General features: G+C 45.7%; 1 protein-coding gene across 1 annotated transcript in view; it reads right to left on the reverse strand.

Annotated features, from left to right (window-relative positions):
* Positions 1 to 1730: 1730 nt before the first annotated feature.
* PIWIL4 (piwi like RNA-mediated gene silencing 4) overlaps positions 1731 to 17339 on the reverse strand; it is a 424835-nt gene continuing 409226 nt past the window's right edge. The window contains exon 20 of the mRNA XM_069202421.1: positions 1731 to 2248. Coding sequence (XP_069058522.1) covers positions 2132 to 2248 — 117 coding nt within the window. The 3' untranslated portion in view covers positions 1731 to 2131. The remainder of the gene's footprint in view (positions 2249 to 17339) is intronic.

Below are 17339 nucleotides of genomic sequence, written 5' to 3' on the forward strand. Positions count from 1 at the left end.
GCTGTTGTTCGACGTCGGAGTCTCCGGATTCTGATTCCGGAACCGAGAATGTTTCCTCTTCGTCGTCGAAACGTTGTTTTGTCGACGTGGACGCCATTTGGTGACGCCTGGCTCTTCGGTCCCGGAGTGTTTTTCTGGACCGGAAGGCTCGACAGGCTTCACAGGTATCCTCCTTGTGCTCGGGGGACAAGCACAAGTTACAGACCAAGTGCTGATCTGTATAAGGATACTTACTGTGACATTTTGGGCAGAAACGAAACGGGGTCCGTTCCATCGGCTTCGATGTCGCACGCGGTCGGGCCGACCAGGCCCCGATGGGGGATCGAAACTGCCCCAAAGTCTTCCGATGATCGGTGTCGATGTACCTAACTATCCCGATACCGAACGGAACAATACCGACGCTTTCTTCCGAGATTCTGACTAACTTTCCGAACCGAAACACGGAGCGAAAAGGAATACGTCCGAACCCGACAGCGGAAAAAAACAATCTAAGATGGAGTCGACGCCCATGCGCAATGGAGCCAAAGAGGGAGGAGTCCTTCGGTCCCATGACCAAAAAGACTTCTTCGAAGAAAAACAACTTGTAATACTCCGAGCCCAACACCAGGCAGCGGACTGTGCCAAACATGTGTATCTGCAGCAACATATGCCATCGAACATAAAGTTTAGGCACATCCCCCTCCATCCACCCCACGTGCCTAAATGTATTGGGCTTGGGCCAAGCAGAGAGTCTGTCTGGTTTGCCAGACTCTTTTCTTGTACCTGAGGCAAACTCGAGTTACACTCCCTGAAGTCTCCCTCTCCAGCACAGCGATGCACTAGAGGGCCAGTGCAGAAAGCAGGAGGCTGGAACGAGCACAGCGGTATCGTATAATCAAAACTCTTTGCGCAAACTCCAATGCCTTGCTTGCACTTGCAGCCTCTAATCCCACCCTCTCACACCTCGTCACAGGACGAGGTGGGGGTCAGTGAGGTTTGACCCCACCCCACCCTGTGACGACTGGTGAAAGGGTGGGGTGACTTGGCTCCAGTACCTGATTGATGTGTAGCCTGTGGTGCTACAGGGATTATCTCTCAAATGCCCAGGGGGTAACTCTCCACCCACATCATCAGAAGGTAGAGCTTAGACTCAGGGACATTGATTTTGCGGAGCTGATGACGTCACAGGCCTCAGGGCCGTGAGCTCTCACCTGGCACATTGTGATTGATGGCCGGCTGAGCAGCCTGCTGATAGCTGCAACACTGGATAGGGATTAGAACATGGGGAGAGTGCGATTGAGATAAGTGCTGTTGAAGAGCTGCCCTAAGTTTATCTTTATTTTTTTAACAGTTCCAAAAGAAAATTAAAAAGCATTCTGATGGAAAAATAAAGGGGGGGGGAGGGAGGAGCCCCAGCGCCCACTTAGGAGGAGCAGCCACTGTTACCCGCATTGTACCGTAACCACCATCCCCTGATTATAAGAGACAGATAATAAGGTTGGGGAAAAGTAAAGTTTGCAGCCCTACCACCCCATTACAATGTATAACATGACCCAATAAGGTCTGTTAAATTTGCCGTCTATAATGTGCAGCCTTGTGTACTGCATGTGAACTATCCTGTACTGCAGAGTGTCATAGATAGGTTTAATGAACAAATATTATGCAGAAACAAACATAGTAAGCCAAAAAGACGAGAATGTCATTCCAGTCAACTTTATTTTCATAAAAAAATATTCCTTATAAAAACTACTTCTTTAAAAACATTCACCAAAATGTGGAAGCTAAAAGCACACTTTTGCTTTGTCAGTGAGACCGATACAAGCCACTGTTCACAGTCTGTGAAGCCAGGTAAGTTACGCCAAATGTTCCAAAGAGTTCTCTGCTTGTAGGGACATGTATGTCCGTGTGTGACGGGGTCGAGGTATTCCCCCTTTCAACCATACTTTTGCTTCTTAATTTTCAGGAAGTGATTCTAGATCATTAACGGAGCCAGCGCTACTGATCTTGCATTGTTCCATATTTTACTGTCAGGATAAAATAGCTTTCATTAGTGCTGCTGATAAGCGAATGGGATAAAAATTCCACACCGTCTTCTAATTGTTCATTAAAATGTATGATACATGTTTACGTACATACAGAGATCCACATATGCTCACAAATAAAACAATGTGTCTGACAAATCCAGGCTTGGTTCCTTGTGTATGCTTTGTCCTACCAGGAATGTGAGTTTGTAGGCATACTGGCATGGCGCAGGCACACGGATCACACCCTAAAGAATAAAAGAGGCATAGATTAGTGCACATTATCAACTTCTGGATCATTCGAGGTTAACATGTTATCCCTTTTGTTCTTAAAGAGGTAGGCCTGGTGCCGCAGTGCTACAGTAAACTAGCCACACAAGAATTTAGGAATATTAAATCCTACTGTGCAAAGGACTCTTATCCCCTTAACACAGAGAAATTAACTGCAGCCTATCATTAATGCTGAACACAGATGTCTTTGTGATTAGGACAGGTGTCACGCAATGCTAAGCTTTGGTGCGTGAAGCAAAGAAGTTCAAACAGCAGTCAAAGTTTGCATGCAACCACAATTTTGTGCAGAAAGGTGACACAACTGCTGTGCCTGAAATCCGTCTGCCATAACTGTATCCACTAGAGATGTGGATGAACTTTCATCAAGCAGAATGTTGAAAAGGCCACCGTGTTGGTGTCACAAGCATGGAATTCAACTTTGTTTTTCACAAGCATCCTCCCATAATGGGGGTTTGTTCCTGAAAAACATGACCGTAACCAGGATGTGGAGAACGCTTTACTCCATGCAAGAAGAAACTGCTTGTTTTACCCTGGTCTACCATGCCTGAACACAACAGACCTGAAACTGGGAAAATAGCATCACGCAGGGCGCAGTGGCGTAACAAAGGCCCCAGCAGCCCCTGCAGTGTGTGGGAGAGGGGGGGGGCAGGCTCCAAGGGGCCCCCTCATATTAGTACTCTGGCCTGAGAGCTCCTGGTTGAGTTTGGAGTATGTACTTTGCATGGGGACCTCCTCAAGTTTCGTTACGCCACTGGGGAGTAACACCATAGTGAGGGCAAGCGTCCCAGTGCCTGAAAGATGGTTGTCCTGTAGTGAATGTGTTGCTTCCTCTGACTGACCACATCCAGCTTAATCAGCATTTTTCCCACCTTTACACGAGGTGGGATAACTGCGAGTTTGAGCAGGAAAACCTTTGATTTATGATGGTTCTCCATCCAGCCAGTCTCTAAAGTACCCTCACTCTCGCTTGTCTTTGGAGATGACTGTGAATGGCAAATGTGTTAATAAAAAATGGAGAACCTGGAAAGAGACATAAAAGAGCAAAGGAAAGGATGAATTTGCTTTTTTTTGTTTAGTACACTACATACCACTCACGTGACGTGCCTAAGCTTAAAACAACTGTGACAAGAAAATAATGGCACACTTGTCACATGACTACAACTTATGTCCTGAGCCCAAGCACCAGCGACACACCTCATGCAGGTCCCATGACTGTCATCTATTTTCAAACACACAGAAGGTGATGGAAGGAATGCTTGCAAATTGTCTAACAATTGGCAATCACTCCAGTACCATTTTAACCCATCTCTCAATTACACACTAGGCCACCTCAGACTAGACTCAGCCATATGCAAATCAGTCTTGGTCCTTCTCCAAAAGGAACACTCCAGTCCGAACTGCCAAGAGTGGTCCTCTCTCAACCGGAACAGATGCAGTTAAAAAATGGCTTCTCTCCGTTTGGGCCTTATCAGTCATGTGTAGCTTGGTTCCCAGGGCACAGTGACCAAGAGACCACAAAGGGCCTTACATTAAACACTCATGGTGAAGAGAGGAATTCTTGTGTTCCAATTCAGGATGGACGTGGCCTGGCAGTTCGGGGTGAACTATTCCTAGTGGAGCATTGTCAAGACTGATTTTCCTATGGATGGGTCCAAACTGAGGTGGCTTGGTGGGCAAAAGGACGATAGTTTGGGATGTAACACCCAAGCAGTTGCCAGCGATCAGACTAATTGCAAACATTTCTCTCATCATCTTTTGTGTGTTATTGCCAGGGACTACACGTTTTGCAAGCATTACTCCCATCACCTTTTGTGTGCTTTCCAACATCTATTTTCTACAGTCACAGCATGGTTTGAAAACTTTAGTTGTAGGAGGGGACATTTTTCCTTAGCAGAAATGATTTTGCCCTATTTTCAGAAGTCCTCGCAAGGCCGACAAAATTGGGAGCAGAGCTCTGGGTCTGCATAGTAAGCTGCAGAAAGAACAGCAGCAATCAGGGTGCTTATATGTGACTCCGCTCTGTCACTTCCAGGGTGGTACGAAGTAAGCATGGAGCTGCTCAGCATCACCTCGGGGCATGCAGAAGCACTGCTAGAGCAAAGCTCTTCAAATCCAGTCATGCACCTTTGAAGTATTCTAAGGTGTGGAATCTGCTGTTAGAAGTATCCATCAGAAACAAAACATATTGAAAGACTTTTGCAATTCCAAGAGATATTCAAGAATGTTATGTGCTGCCCCTGGCACTGCAGCTTACTCAGTGGGAAATGATGTTGTTAGCACAAGTCATCCCAGGAATCAGTCCAATGTTTTCAAACTTCTCTTGTAACCCCCTGTGGAAGAAGCCAGAATCGCTCACATTGTTTGCTTAGTATAACTCTCACATTACACCCCACTTCTATGAAAGATAAGCAGCTGCCACTGGTAGGAGATTGGCTCATCAGTGACCAATATATTCAGAACCTCAGATGTTTTCCTTAGAAGTGCAAAAGTGGTGAAACAATGACGTGCTTTAACGGCTCCTGAACAGATCCATTTAATGCACTTATTTATCAAGTGTCTAGACACCAGAAGTGACTGCTGCAAACCTTTCTCCTGATGTATCAGGTATGACAAGGCTCCACTTGCAAGTTCAAGGCTTTGATCTGCAGCAAGAAGCTTGTTTCTCCCTCCTTCGAAAACATTTGGGGATGATTATGAAATCAGTGTCAAAAATTAATCACAGGGTGCTCACATTGTGCCCTTTTATTGGAAGTGGAGGGGACAAGTGATTTGGGTATTTATTGGGAATGCAGGTCAGGTGAATATCGTCTTGCTACTCATTTCTTCGTACAAATAAACTGTCAGCATTAGTTACACTGATGCATAGAAAATCCCCTCATTCATTGCGGTATGTGCGTTAAGCACTGGCTTATGCAAGATGACTTCCAGGCATTGTTTTGCAGGATGAGATACCACTAGAGTGCTGTATGCATGACGTAGTTGTTAATTACCTTTGGTAATGTTATTTATGGTTGATGCTCGATCTAATCGCAGACTCCTCACCTTAGAATACTGTCCAGGTGCCACACTGGATCAGGAAAACTTCTCACAGCATTGAATCCTGCATGTGGCTAGGAGGCGCTATGCAGCTCTGTGCCGACTCCACACTGCCCGGAAAGTAAGGAAGGAATGTTGCATTTAAATGCCACCCCTGTGCTCTAAAGTCAGTTTTTGATATTTTCTCTTTTTGCCAACTCAAGCTTGGAACTTGAACAATTGTTGGTATTAGCATGCTGAATACTAACCTGTGACCTTTTTAGTTGTTATAAATGGGCCACTCCACAGAAATGGGAAGACCTGAGAAATTTGGTGTTAGGCAAGGTATTCATCAGAAAGAGCATTACCAAAGGTAAGTAACTTTTTTCCAAACCACAGATTCCTCACCTTAGAATATCAATAACAAAGCAGTATCAGCCCAGGTGGAGGGTTTGTAGAGTGGACTCAGACCAAAAAGACTTGTAAGACTGAGCGAACAAAAGGAAAATGACACTTACCCAGTGTACATCTGTTCGTGGCATGAGACGCTGCAGATTCACATGCTTTGCACATCCCGCCATCTAGTGTTGGGCTTGGAGTGTTACAAGTTGTTTTTCTTCGAAGAAGTCTTTCGAGTCACGAGATCGAGGGACTCCTCCCCTTTCGGCTCCATTGCGCATGGGCGTCGACTCCATCTTAGATTGTTTTCCCCGCAGAGGGTGAGGTAGGAGTTGTGTATTATAGTAATAGTGCCCATGCAATGGAGTAAACTTGTATGTACATAATGTAGTTTAAAGTGATATATTTACAAATTTACAAATGTTCAAGATCAACTTCGAAACGGCTACAGGCTCCCGGGGAGGCAGGTGGGTGCATGTGAATCTGCAGCGTCTCATGCCACGAACAGATGTACACTGGGTAAGTGACATTTTCCGTTCGATGGCATGTGTAGCTGCAGATACACATGCTTTGCATAGACTAGTAAGCAGTTATCTCCCCAAAAGCGGTGGTTCAGCCTGTAGGAGTTGAAGTTGTTTGAAACAAAGTTCGTAGTACTGCTTGTCCTACTGTGGCTTGTTGTGCTGTTAACACATCCACGCAGTAGTGCTTGGTAAACGTATGAGGCGTAGACCATGTGGCTGCCTTACATATTTCAGTCATTTGAATGTTTCCTAGAAAGGCCATGGTAGCACCTTTCTTTCTAGTTGAGTGTGCCCTCGGTGTAATAGGCAGTTCTCTTTTTGCTTTGAGATAACAGGTTTGAATGCATTTAACTATCCATCTAGCAATGCCTTGTTTGGAAATTGGATTTCCTGTATGAGGTTTTTAGAAAGCAAAAAATAATTGTTTTGTTTTCCGAATTTGTTTTGTTCTGTCAATGTAGTACATTAACGCTCTTTTGATGTCTAATGTATGTAGTGCTCTCTCAACTACAGAATCTGTCTGTGGGAAGAACACTGGTAGTTCTACTGTTTGATTCAAGTGGAACGGTGATATGACTTTTGGTAAAAATGTTGGATTTGTCCGTAGAACTACTTTATGCTTGTGTATTTGAATAAATGGTTCTTGTATGGTAAATGCTTGGATTTCACTGACTCTTCTTAGAGATGTGATGGCAATTAGAAATGCAACTTTCCATGTTAAATATTGCATTTCACATGAGTGCATGGGCTCAAAAGGTGGCCCCATGAGTCGTTTTAAGACAATGTTGAGGTTCCATGAAGGAACTGGTGGTGTTCTTGGTGGTATAATTCTTTTTAGGCCTTCCATAAAGGCTTTTATGACTGGTATCCTAAACAGTGAAGTTGAGTGGGTAATTTGCAGGTAAGCTGAAATTGCGGTAAGATGTATCTTAATGGATGAAAAAGATAGTTTTGACTTTTGCAAATGTAGCAAGTAGCATACGATGTCTTTAGCAGATGCGTGTAAAGGTTGAATTTGATTATTATGGCAATAATAAACAAACCTTTTCCACTTATTTGCATAGCAATGTCTAGTGGTTAGTTTTCTAGCTTGTTTTATGACTTCCATACATTCCGGTGTAAGGTCTAAGTGTCCGAACTCTAAGACTTCAGGAGCCAAATTGCTAGATTCAGCGATGCTGGATTGGGGTGTCTGATCTGTTGATTGTGTTGAGTTAACAGATCTGGTCTGTTTGGTAGTTTGATATGAGGCACTATTGAGAGGTCTAGTAGTGTTGTGTACCAAGGTTGTCTTGCCCAAGTTGGTGCTATGAGTATGAGTTTGAGTTTGTTTTGACTCAACTTGTTTACTAGATATGGAAGGAGTGGGAGAGGGGGAAAAGCGTATGCAAATATCCCTGACCAACTCATCCATAAAGCATTGCCCAGAGACTGATCTTGTGGGTACCTGGATGCAAAGTTTCGGCATTTTGCGTTTTCTTTTGTTGCAAACAGGTCTATTTGTGGTGTTCCCCAATTGTGGAAGTAAGTGTGTAGTACTTGGGGGTGAATCTCCCATTCGTGGTTTTGTTGGTGATTCCGAGAGAGATTGTCTGCTAATTGATTCTGAATCCCTGGAATTAACTGTGCTATTAGGCGAATGTGGTTGTGTATCGCCCAATGCCATATTTTCTGTGTTAGGAGACACAACTGTGTTGAGTGTGTTCCTGTTTGTTTAGGTAATACATTGCTGTCATGTTGTCTGTTTTGACAAGAATGTGTTTGTGGCTTATTATTAGTTGAAATGCTTTTAACGCTAGAAATACTGCTAATAGTTCTAAGTGATTTATGTGAAACTGTTTTTGCTGAGAGTCCCATTGTCCCTGAATGCTGTGTTGATTGAGGTGTGCTCCCCACCCTATCATGGAGGCATCTGTAGTTATTTCGTATTGAGGCACTGGGTCTTGAAAAGGCCGCCCTTGGTTTAAATTTATATTGTTCCACCATTGAAGCGAGGTGTATGTTTGGCGGGCTATCAACACTAGATCTTGTAGTTGACCCTGTGCCTGTGACCATTGTGATGCTAGGCACGGTTGTAAGGGCCGCATGTGCAATCTTGCGTTTGGGACAATGGCTATGCATGAGGACATCATGCCTAGGAGTTTCATTACTATTTTGACTTGTATTCTTTGGTTTGGATACATGACCTGCATTACATTGTGAAATGCTTGTACTCGTTGTGGACTTGGAGTGGCAATCGCTTTTGCTGTGTCGATTGTTGGCCCTAAGTATTGCTGTGTCTGACAGGGATGAAGGTGTGACTTTGTGTAGTTGATTGAGAAACCTAGTTTGTGTAGGGTTTCTATGACGTACTTTGTGTGTTGTAATGAAAATGTCACTTACCCAGTGTACATCTGTTCGTGGCATCAGTCGCAGTAGATTCGCATGTTCTGCAATAGCTCGCCATCTGGTGTTGGGCCGGAGTGTTACAAGTTGTTTTTGTTCGAAGAAGTCTTTCGAGTCACGGGACCGAGTGACTCCTCCTTTTGTCTCCATTGCGCATGGGCGTCGACTCCATCTTCGATTGTTTTTCCCCGCAGAGGGTGAGGTAGGAGTTGAATTGTAGTAATAGTGCCCATGCAATGGAGTGACTAAGTATGCACCTATTTAAGGTTGAGATGATACATATATAAATAATTGAAGGTAACTTCCAAACTGCTACAGGCTCCCGGGGAGGCGGGTGGGCACATGCGAATCTACTGCGACTGATGCCACGAACAGATGTACACTGGGTAAGTGACATTTTCAGTTCGATGGCATCTGTCGCTGTAGATACGCATGTTCTGCATAGACTAGTAAGCAGTTATTTCCCCAAAAGCGGTGGATCAGCCTGTAGGAGTGGAAGTAGTCTGAAATAATGTTCTTAATACGGCTTGACCTACTGTGGCTTGTTGTGCGGATAACACGTCTACACAGTAGTGCTTGGTGAATGTGTGAGGCGTAGACCATGTGGCTGCCTTACATATTTTTTGCATTGGGATGTTTCCTAGAAAGGCCATGGTAGCACCTTTCTTTCTGGTTGAGTGTGCCCTTGGTGTAATGGGCAGCTGTCGTTTAGCTTTAAGGTAGCAGATTTGGATGCATTTAACTATCCATCTGGCTATACCTTGTTTTGATATTGGGTTTCCTGCATGAGGTTTTTGAAATGCAATAAATAGTTGTTTAGTCTTTCTGATGTTTTTTGTTCTGTCAATGTAATACATCAATGCTCTTTTGACATCTAATTTATGTAGTGCTCTTTCAGCTACGGTATCTGGCTGTGGAAAAAACACTGGAAGTTCCACTGTTTGATTTAGATGGAACGGTGAAATAACCTTTGGCAAAAATTTAGGATTGGTCCTTAGGACGACTTTATTTTTGTGTAGTTGTATAAAAGGTTCCTGTATTGTAAACGCCTGAATCTCGCTTACTCTTCTTAGGGAAGTAATGGCGATGAGAAATGCCACCTTCCAGGTTAGGAACTGTATGTCGCAGGAGTGCATGGGTTCAAAAGGTGGACCCATAAGTCTAGTTAGGACAACATTTAGGTTCCATGAAGGAACAGGTGGTGTTCTTGGTGGTATAATTCTCCTAAGGCCCTCCATGAATGCTTTAATGACTGGTATCTTATACAGGGAAGTTGAATAGGTAGTCTGCAGGTATGCAGATATTGCTGCAAGGTGTATTTTAATGGAAGAGAAAGCTAGGTTAGATTTTTGTAAGTGAAGCAAGTAACCCACTACATGTTCTGGAGTTGTGTGTAATGGTTGTATTTGATTAATATGGCAGTAGCAAACAAACCTCTTCCATTTACTTGCATAGCAGTGCCTGGTGGATGGCCTTCTGGCTTGTTTTATGACTTCCATACATTCTTGGGTAAGTTGTAAGTGCCCGAATTCTAGGATTTCAGGAGCCAGATTGCTAGATTCAGCGATGCTGGATCTGGGTGTCTGATCTTTTGGTTGTGCTGTGTCAACAGATCTGGCCTGTTGGGCAATTTGATGCAGGGTACCACTGATAGGTCTAGCAGCGTTGTGTACCAGGGTTGCCTTGCCCAAGTTGGTGCTATTAATATGAGTTTGAGTTTGCTTTGACTGAGTTTGTTTACCAGGTAAGGAAGGAGAGGGAGAGGAGGAAAAGCGTAAGCAAATATCCCTGACCAGTTCATCCATAGGGCATTGCCTTGGGATTGTTCGTGTGGGTATCTGGATGCGAAGTTTTGGCATTTTGCGTTCTCCCTTGTCGCAAACAAGTCTATCTGAGGTGTTCCCCAGAGTTTGAAATAAGTGTTCAGAATTTGGGGGTGAATTTCCCATTCGTGGACCTGTTGGTGATCTCGAGAGAGATTGTCTGCGAGTTGATTTTGGATCCCTGGTATAAATTGTGCTATTAGGCGAATTTGGTTGTGAATTGCCCAACGCCAAATCTTTTGTGCTAGCAGGCTTAACTGCGTGGAGTGCGTCCCCCCCTGCTTGTTTAGATAATACATTGTTGTCATGTTGTCTGTTTTGACGAGAATGTATTTGTGAACTATTATTGGTTGGAAAGCTTTTAGTGCTTGAAAAACTGCTAGAAGTTCTAGGTGATTGATATGCAGTTTTGTTTGATGTACGTTCCATTGTCCTTGTATGCTGTGTTGATTGAGGTGTGCTCCCCACCCTGTCATGGAAGCATCTGTTGTTATTACGTATTGTGGCACTGGGTCTTGGAAAGGCCGCCCCTTGTTTAAATTTATGTTGTTCCACCACAGAAGCGAGAGGTAAGTTTGGCGGTCTATTAACACCAGATCTAGAAGGTGACCCTGTGCTTGAGACCACTGTGATGCTAGGCATTGTTGTAAGGGCCTCATGTGCAGTCTTGCGTTTGGGACAATGGCTATGCATGAAGACATCATGCCTAGGAGTTGTAATACCATCTTTGCTTGTATCTTTTGTGTTGGATACATGCGTTGTATGACGGTGTTGAAATTTAGAATTCTTTGTGGACTTGGAGTGGCTACTCCCTTTGATGTGTCTATTATGGCTCCTAGGTATTGTTGTACCTTGCGCGGCAGAATGTTGGATTTTGTAAAGTTGACGGTGAACCCGAGTTTGAAGAGGGTTTGTATGATCTGATTTGTGTGATTTGAGCACTCTATGAACGAATGGGCCTTGATTAGCCAGTCGTCCAAATATGGGAACACATGTATTTGCTGCCTTCTTATGTGTGCAGCGACTACCGCTAGACATTTGGTAAAGACTCTTGGTGCGGTTGTTAATCCGAAAGGCAGTACCTTGAATTGGTAATGTATTCCTTTGAATACAAACCTTAGGTATTTCCTGTGCGATGGGTGTATTGGTATATGGAAATAAGCATCCTTGAGGTCTAAAGTTGCCATGTAGTCGTGTAGTTTTAGCAATGGCAATACTTCTTGTAGTGTGACCATGTGGAAGTGGTCTGATTTGATGAAAGTGTTCACTACTCTGAGGTCTAGGATTGGTCTCAGCGTTTTGTCCTTCTTTGGTATCAGAAAGTACAGTGAGTAAACTCCTGTGTTTATTTGTGTGTTTGGCACTAATTCGATTGCATTCTTTTGCAATAGTGCCTGCACTTCTATCTCCAGGAGATTGGAATGGTGTGTTGTTAAATTTTGTGCTTTTGGTGGTATGTTTGGAGGGAATTGTAGAAATTCTATGCAATAACCATGTTGGATAATTGCTAGAACCCAAGTGTCTGTAGTGATTTCCTCCCATGCTTTGTAATAATGACCTATTCTTCCCCCCACTGGTGTTGTGTGGAGGGGGTGAGTGACATGTGAGTCACTGTTTAGTAGTAGGGGTTTTGGGGCTCTGAAATCTTCCTCTATTTCTAGGGAATTGCCCTCCTCTATATTGTCCCCGAAAACCTCCTCTATACTGTCCCTGGTAACTGGACGGTGTTGCTTGTGAGGTGCTGGCTTGTGTGCTTTGACCCCGAAACCCCCCTCGAAAGGGCGTTTTACGGAATGTGCTGTAATTCCCTCTGCTCTGCGGGGAGTAGAGTGCGCCCATGGCTTTGGCAGTGTCCGTATCTTTTTTGAGTTTCTCAATCGCTGTGTCCACTTCTGGACCGAACAGTTCTTTTTCATTAAAAGGCATATTGAGAACTGCTTGTTGAATCTCTGGTTTAAATCCAGACGTTCGGAGCCATGCATGCCTTCTGATAGTTACAGATGTATTAATTGTTCGTGCAGCTGTATCTGCAGCGTCCATGGAGGAGCGGATCTGGTTGTTGGAAATGGTCTGTCCCTCCTCAACCACTTGTTTTGCCCTATTTTGTAAGTCCTTGGGCAGATGTTCAATGAGATGTTGCATCTCGTCCCAGTGGGCTCTGTCATAGCGCGCAAGTAGTGCCTGGGAGTTCGCGATGCGCCACTGGTTTGCAGCTTGTGCTGCGACTCTTTTACCAGCTGCATCGAACTTGCGGCTTTCTTTATCTGGGGGTGGTGCATCTCCAGATGTGTGAGAGTTGGCCCTTTTCCTAGCTGCTCCTACAACGACAGAGTCTGGTGGCAGCTGTGTAGTGATGAAAACCGGGTCTGTAGGAGGCGCCTTATACTTTTTTTCCACCCTTGGTGTGATTGCCCTACTTTTGACCGGCTCCTTAAAGATGTCTTTTGCGTGCCGGAGCATACCAGGGAGCATAGGCAGGCTTTGGTATGAGCTGTGGGTGGAGGAGAGTGTGTTGAATAAAAAATCATCCTCGACCTGTTCTGAGTGGAGGCTTACGTTGTGAAATTGTGCTGCTCTAGCCACCACTTGAGAATACGCGGTGCTGTCTTCTGGTGGAGATGGCTTTGTAGGGTATGCCTCCGGACTGTTATCTGACACTGGGGCGTCGTATAGGTCCCATGCGTCCTGATCTTGGTCACTCTGGCTCATGGTGGTGTGAGCTGGGGAGTGTGATGGAGTTTGTGCTGGTGAGACATTAATCACGGGCGGAGGAGAGGGTGGTGGGGTAACTCTTTTCACCACTTTTGGTTGTGGTGTCTGTTCAGTCTGGAACTCCAACCTTCTCTTTCTCCTAATGGGGGGAAGGGTGCTTATTTTTCCTGTCCCCTGCTGTATGAAGATACGCTTTTGCGTATAGTCCACATCAGTTGCTTGTAGCTCTTCCTCAAACCTATGCTTTTGCATTTGGGAGGTTAGCGAGTGCTCTTCTGTATAAGAGCCTGAAGCTGGGTCGCTTGCAGTTTGTTTCGGCATCGAAACCCTGTCTGCGTGTTTTTTCGGCTCCGAGGTGACTTTTTTCTTTTTCGGGGCCGAAACCTCTCGGCGTCGATCTGTTTCGGTGCCGCTGTCTCGGCGTCGAGCCGTGTCCACACCGGCATCTCGGTGTCGAGGCTTGTCTCCAGCACTTTCTCGGTCCCGAGAAGGCTGCGTGCCGGTGTCTCGACCGGAGTCGGACGACCTCGGCACTGTTTGGGCCTTTTTCGGTGCCGACGGTCGGTCACCGAATTTATGGGTGGAGCCATGGCCGGATGGCAGTGGCGTCCCCTGGGCCTTGTAAATGTTTCTCTGTGTGGTTTTCGACGTCTTACTCACGGTTTGTGTATCGTCGAATCCTTCGGAGTCTGAGTCTTGGATCGAGAAGGTACCTTCCTCTTCCTGTTCCTCGAACTCCCGTTGGGCTGTCGGTGCGGACGCCATCTGAAGTCTTCTGGCTCGACGGTCTCGGAGTGTTTTTCGGGACCGGAACGCACGACAGGCCTCGCAGGTGTCTTCGCTGTGCTCAGGTGACAGGCACAGGTTGCAGACCAAGTGTTGGTCTGTGTAGGGGTATTTATTGTGGCATTTGGGGCAGAAACGCAACGGGGTCCGTTCCATCGGCGTTCTTCAGCACGCGGTCGGGCCGACCAGGCCCCGACGGGGGATCGAAAAACTACCCCGAAGGGCACCGGAGCTCTTCGATCTTCGATGCGGTGTGGAATCTAAGTACGCCGATCCCGAACGCAACAATACCGACGAAAATCTTCCAAAATTAGCTAATTTTCCGTTCCGAAACTCGGAGCGACAGGAACACGTCCGAACCCGATGGCGGAAAAAAAACAATCGAAGATGGAGTCGACGCCCATGCGCAATGGAGACAAAAGGAGGAGTCACTCGGTCCCGTGACTCGAAAGACTTCTTCGAACAAAAACAACTTGTAACACTCCGGCCCAACACCAGATGGCGAGCTATTGCAGAACATGCGTATCTACAGCGACAGATGCCATCGAACACACCGTTCTAGTGTGTTGGTTTTGATTAACCAATCGTCTAGGTACGGGAACACATGTATTTGCTGCCTTCTGATATGCGCAGCTACTACTGCCAGGCATTTTGTAAAAACTCTTGGCGCAGTTGTTATTCCGAATGGTAACACCTTGAATTGGTAATGTACCCATTGGAATACAAACCTTAAGTACTTTCTGTGTGAAGGATGTATCGGTATATGGAAATATGCATCCTTTAGGTCCAGTGTTGTCATGAAGTCTTGTTGTTTGAGCAGTGGGATTACGTCTTGTAATGTCACCATGTGAAAGTGGTCTGATATGATGTAGGTATTTAATGTTCTGAGATCTAATATAGGTCTTAGTGTTTTGTCCTTTTTGGGTATGAGAAAGTACAGAGAGTAAACTCCTGTTCCTTTCTGTTGAATTGGTGCTAATTCTATTGCTCCTTTTTGTAGCAATGCCTGGATCTCTAGTCCTAGAAGATCCATGTGTTGTTTTGACATATTGTGTGTTTTCGGTGGAATGTTTGGAGGGAATGTGAGAAATTCTATGCAATAACCATGCTGGATAATTGCCAGTACCCAAATGTCTGTTGTTATCTCCTCCCAATGTTTGTAAAAATTGCTTAGTCTCCCCCCACAGGTGTTATGTGTTGGGGATTTGTGACTTGGAAGTCACTGCTTGTTTTGAGGAGTTTTGGGGCTTTGGAACTTCCCTCTATTCTTTTGGAATTGTCCCCCTCTATATTGCCCCCAAAAACGTCCCCGCTGATATTGACTTTGATAAGTGGGCCTTGTTTGTGAGGTTGTGGGTTCTGTAGCTTGTCCTCGAAACCCTCCTCTAAACTGTGTTTTGCGAAATGTGCCTCTGCTCTGTGGGGAGTAGAGTGCGCCCATGGCTTTGGCCGTATCAGTGTCTTTTTAAAGTTTTTCTATAGCAGTGTCCACCTCCGGCCCAAACAACTGCTGTCCATTAAAAGGCATATTCAGCACGGCTTGTTGTATTTCCGGCTTGAATCCTGACGTACGAAACCATGCGTGTCTCCTTATTGTTACAGCAGTATTTACTGTCCTTGCAGCTGTATCTGCTGCATCCATTGCTGACCGTATCTGATTATTTGAGATACTTTGTCCTTCCTCTACCACTTGTGCCCTTTTCTGGAACTCTTTGGGTAAGTGTTCTATGAAATGCTGCATTTCGTCCCAATGAGCCCTATCATATCTTGCCAGAAGTGCCTGTGAGTTGGCAATGCGCCATTGGTTTGCTGCTTGTGCTGCAACCCTTTTCCCTGCAGCGTCAAATTTGCGACTCTCCTTGTCTGGAGGTGGTGCGTCTCCTGAGGTGTGAGAGTTTGCTCTCTTGCGAGCTGCCCCTACTACCACAGAGTCTGGTGTTAATTGCTGCGTGATATACACAGGGTCTGTAGGCGGTGGCTTGTACTTTTTCTCCACCTTTGGAGTTATGGCCCTGCCTTTCACAGACTCCTGAAACACCTGTTTGGAGTGTTTTAGCATTCCAGGTAGCATAGGTAAGCTCTGGTATTGGCTATGAGTGGAGGATAGTGTATTAAACAAAAAGTCATCCTCAATCGGTTCTGAATGCAAGGTGACATTATGAAAAACCGCTGCCCTTGAGACCACCTGGGTGTAGGTTTAACTGTCCTCAGGTGGGGACGGTCTCGCTGGGTAACAGTCTGGGCTGTTATCCGATACTGGCGCATCATAAAGGTCCCATGCGTCGGGATCGTCGTGACTCACTGCAGTATGCGTTGGGGATTGCATCAGTGGTGGAGTGGCTACCGGTGATGTGTGCATTGATGGTGGTGGAGATGGTGGCGGAGTTGTTTGTCTTGCCACCTTTGCCTGTGGCTGCTTGTCCTTTTCTTGAAAGGCAAGTCTTCTTTTCATTTTAATTGGGGGAAGAGTGCTCATCTTCCCTGTGTCCTTTTGAATGTGGAGCTCCTTTGAGTGTAGTCTGGCTCCATTGATTCTAGTTCTTGTCCGAACTTATGTCCTTGCATTTGGGAGGACAACCCCTGTTCCTCTGTGTAGGAACCTGATTTCGGTTCCGAGGCTGGATGTTTCGGAATGGAAACTTTTTCTGTAGCCTTTTTCGGCTCCGACGACACTTTCTTTATTTTCGGCGTCGTGGTCTCTCGGTGCCGACCCATTTCAGTGCAGCTGTCTTGGTGCCGAACTTGCTCGGAGCCGCTGTCTCGGGCTCGAGATTGCTGTGTGCTGGTATCTCGACCGGAGTTGGATGACTTCGACACAAGCGTGCCCTTTTTCGGTGCCGATGATCGGTCACCTATTTTACGGGTTAAGCCATGGCCTGTTGGCGGTGGTGTCCCCTCGGCTTTTGTGGTCTTCTCGTGAGTTTTATGTTTCGACGTCTTAGTCACGGTTTTAGGCGTTTCTTCGGGATCGAGCTCGTCCGAGTCCTGGATGGAGAAGGTTTCTTCTTCCTCCTCCAAATGCCTTTGTCCTGTCGGCGCCGACGCCATTTGCAGTCTTCTCGCTCTTCGGTCTCTTAATGTTTTCCTCGACCGAAACGCTCGACAGGCTTCACAAGTATCTTCTTTGTGTTCTGGAGACAAACACAAGTTACAGACCAGATGCTGATCTGTATAAGGATACTTGTTGTGACATTTTGGGCAGAAGCGGAATGGGGTCCGTTCCATCAGCCTTGAAGAGACACGTGACCGGGCCGACCAGGCCCCGACGAGGATTGAAAAAACCCCGAAGGGCCACCGGAGCTCTTCAAAAGTCGGTGTCGATCTGTAGTAACTAACCAGATACCGAACGCAAACAATACCGTCGAATTTTCCGAGATTCTAACTAACTTTCCGAACCGAAACAC

This window comes from Pleurodeles waltl, chromosome 8 (genome assembly GCF_031143425.1).
Source record: "Pleurodeles waltl isolate 20211129_DDA chromosome 8, aPleWal1.hap1.20221129, whole genome shotgun sequence".
NCBI lineage: Eukaryota > Metazoa > Chordata > Amphibia > Caudata > Salamandridae > Pleurodeles > Pleurodeles waltl.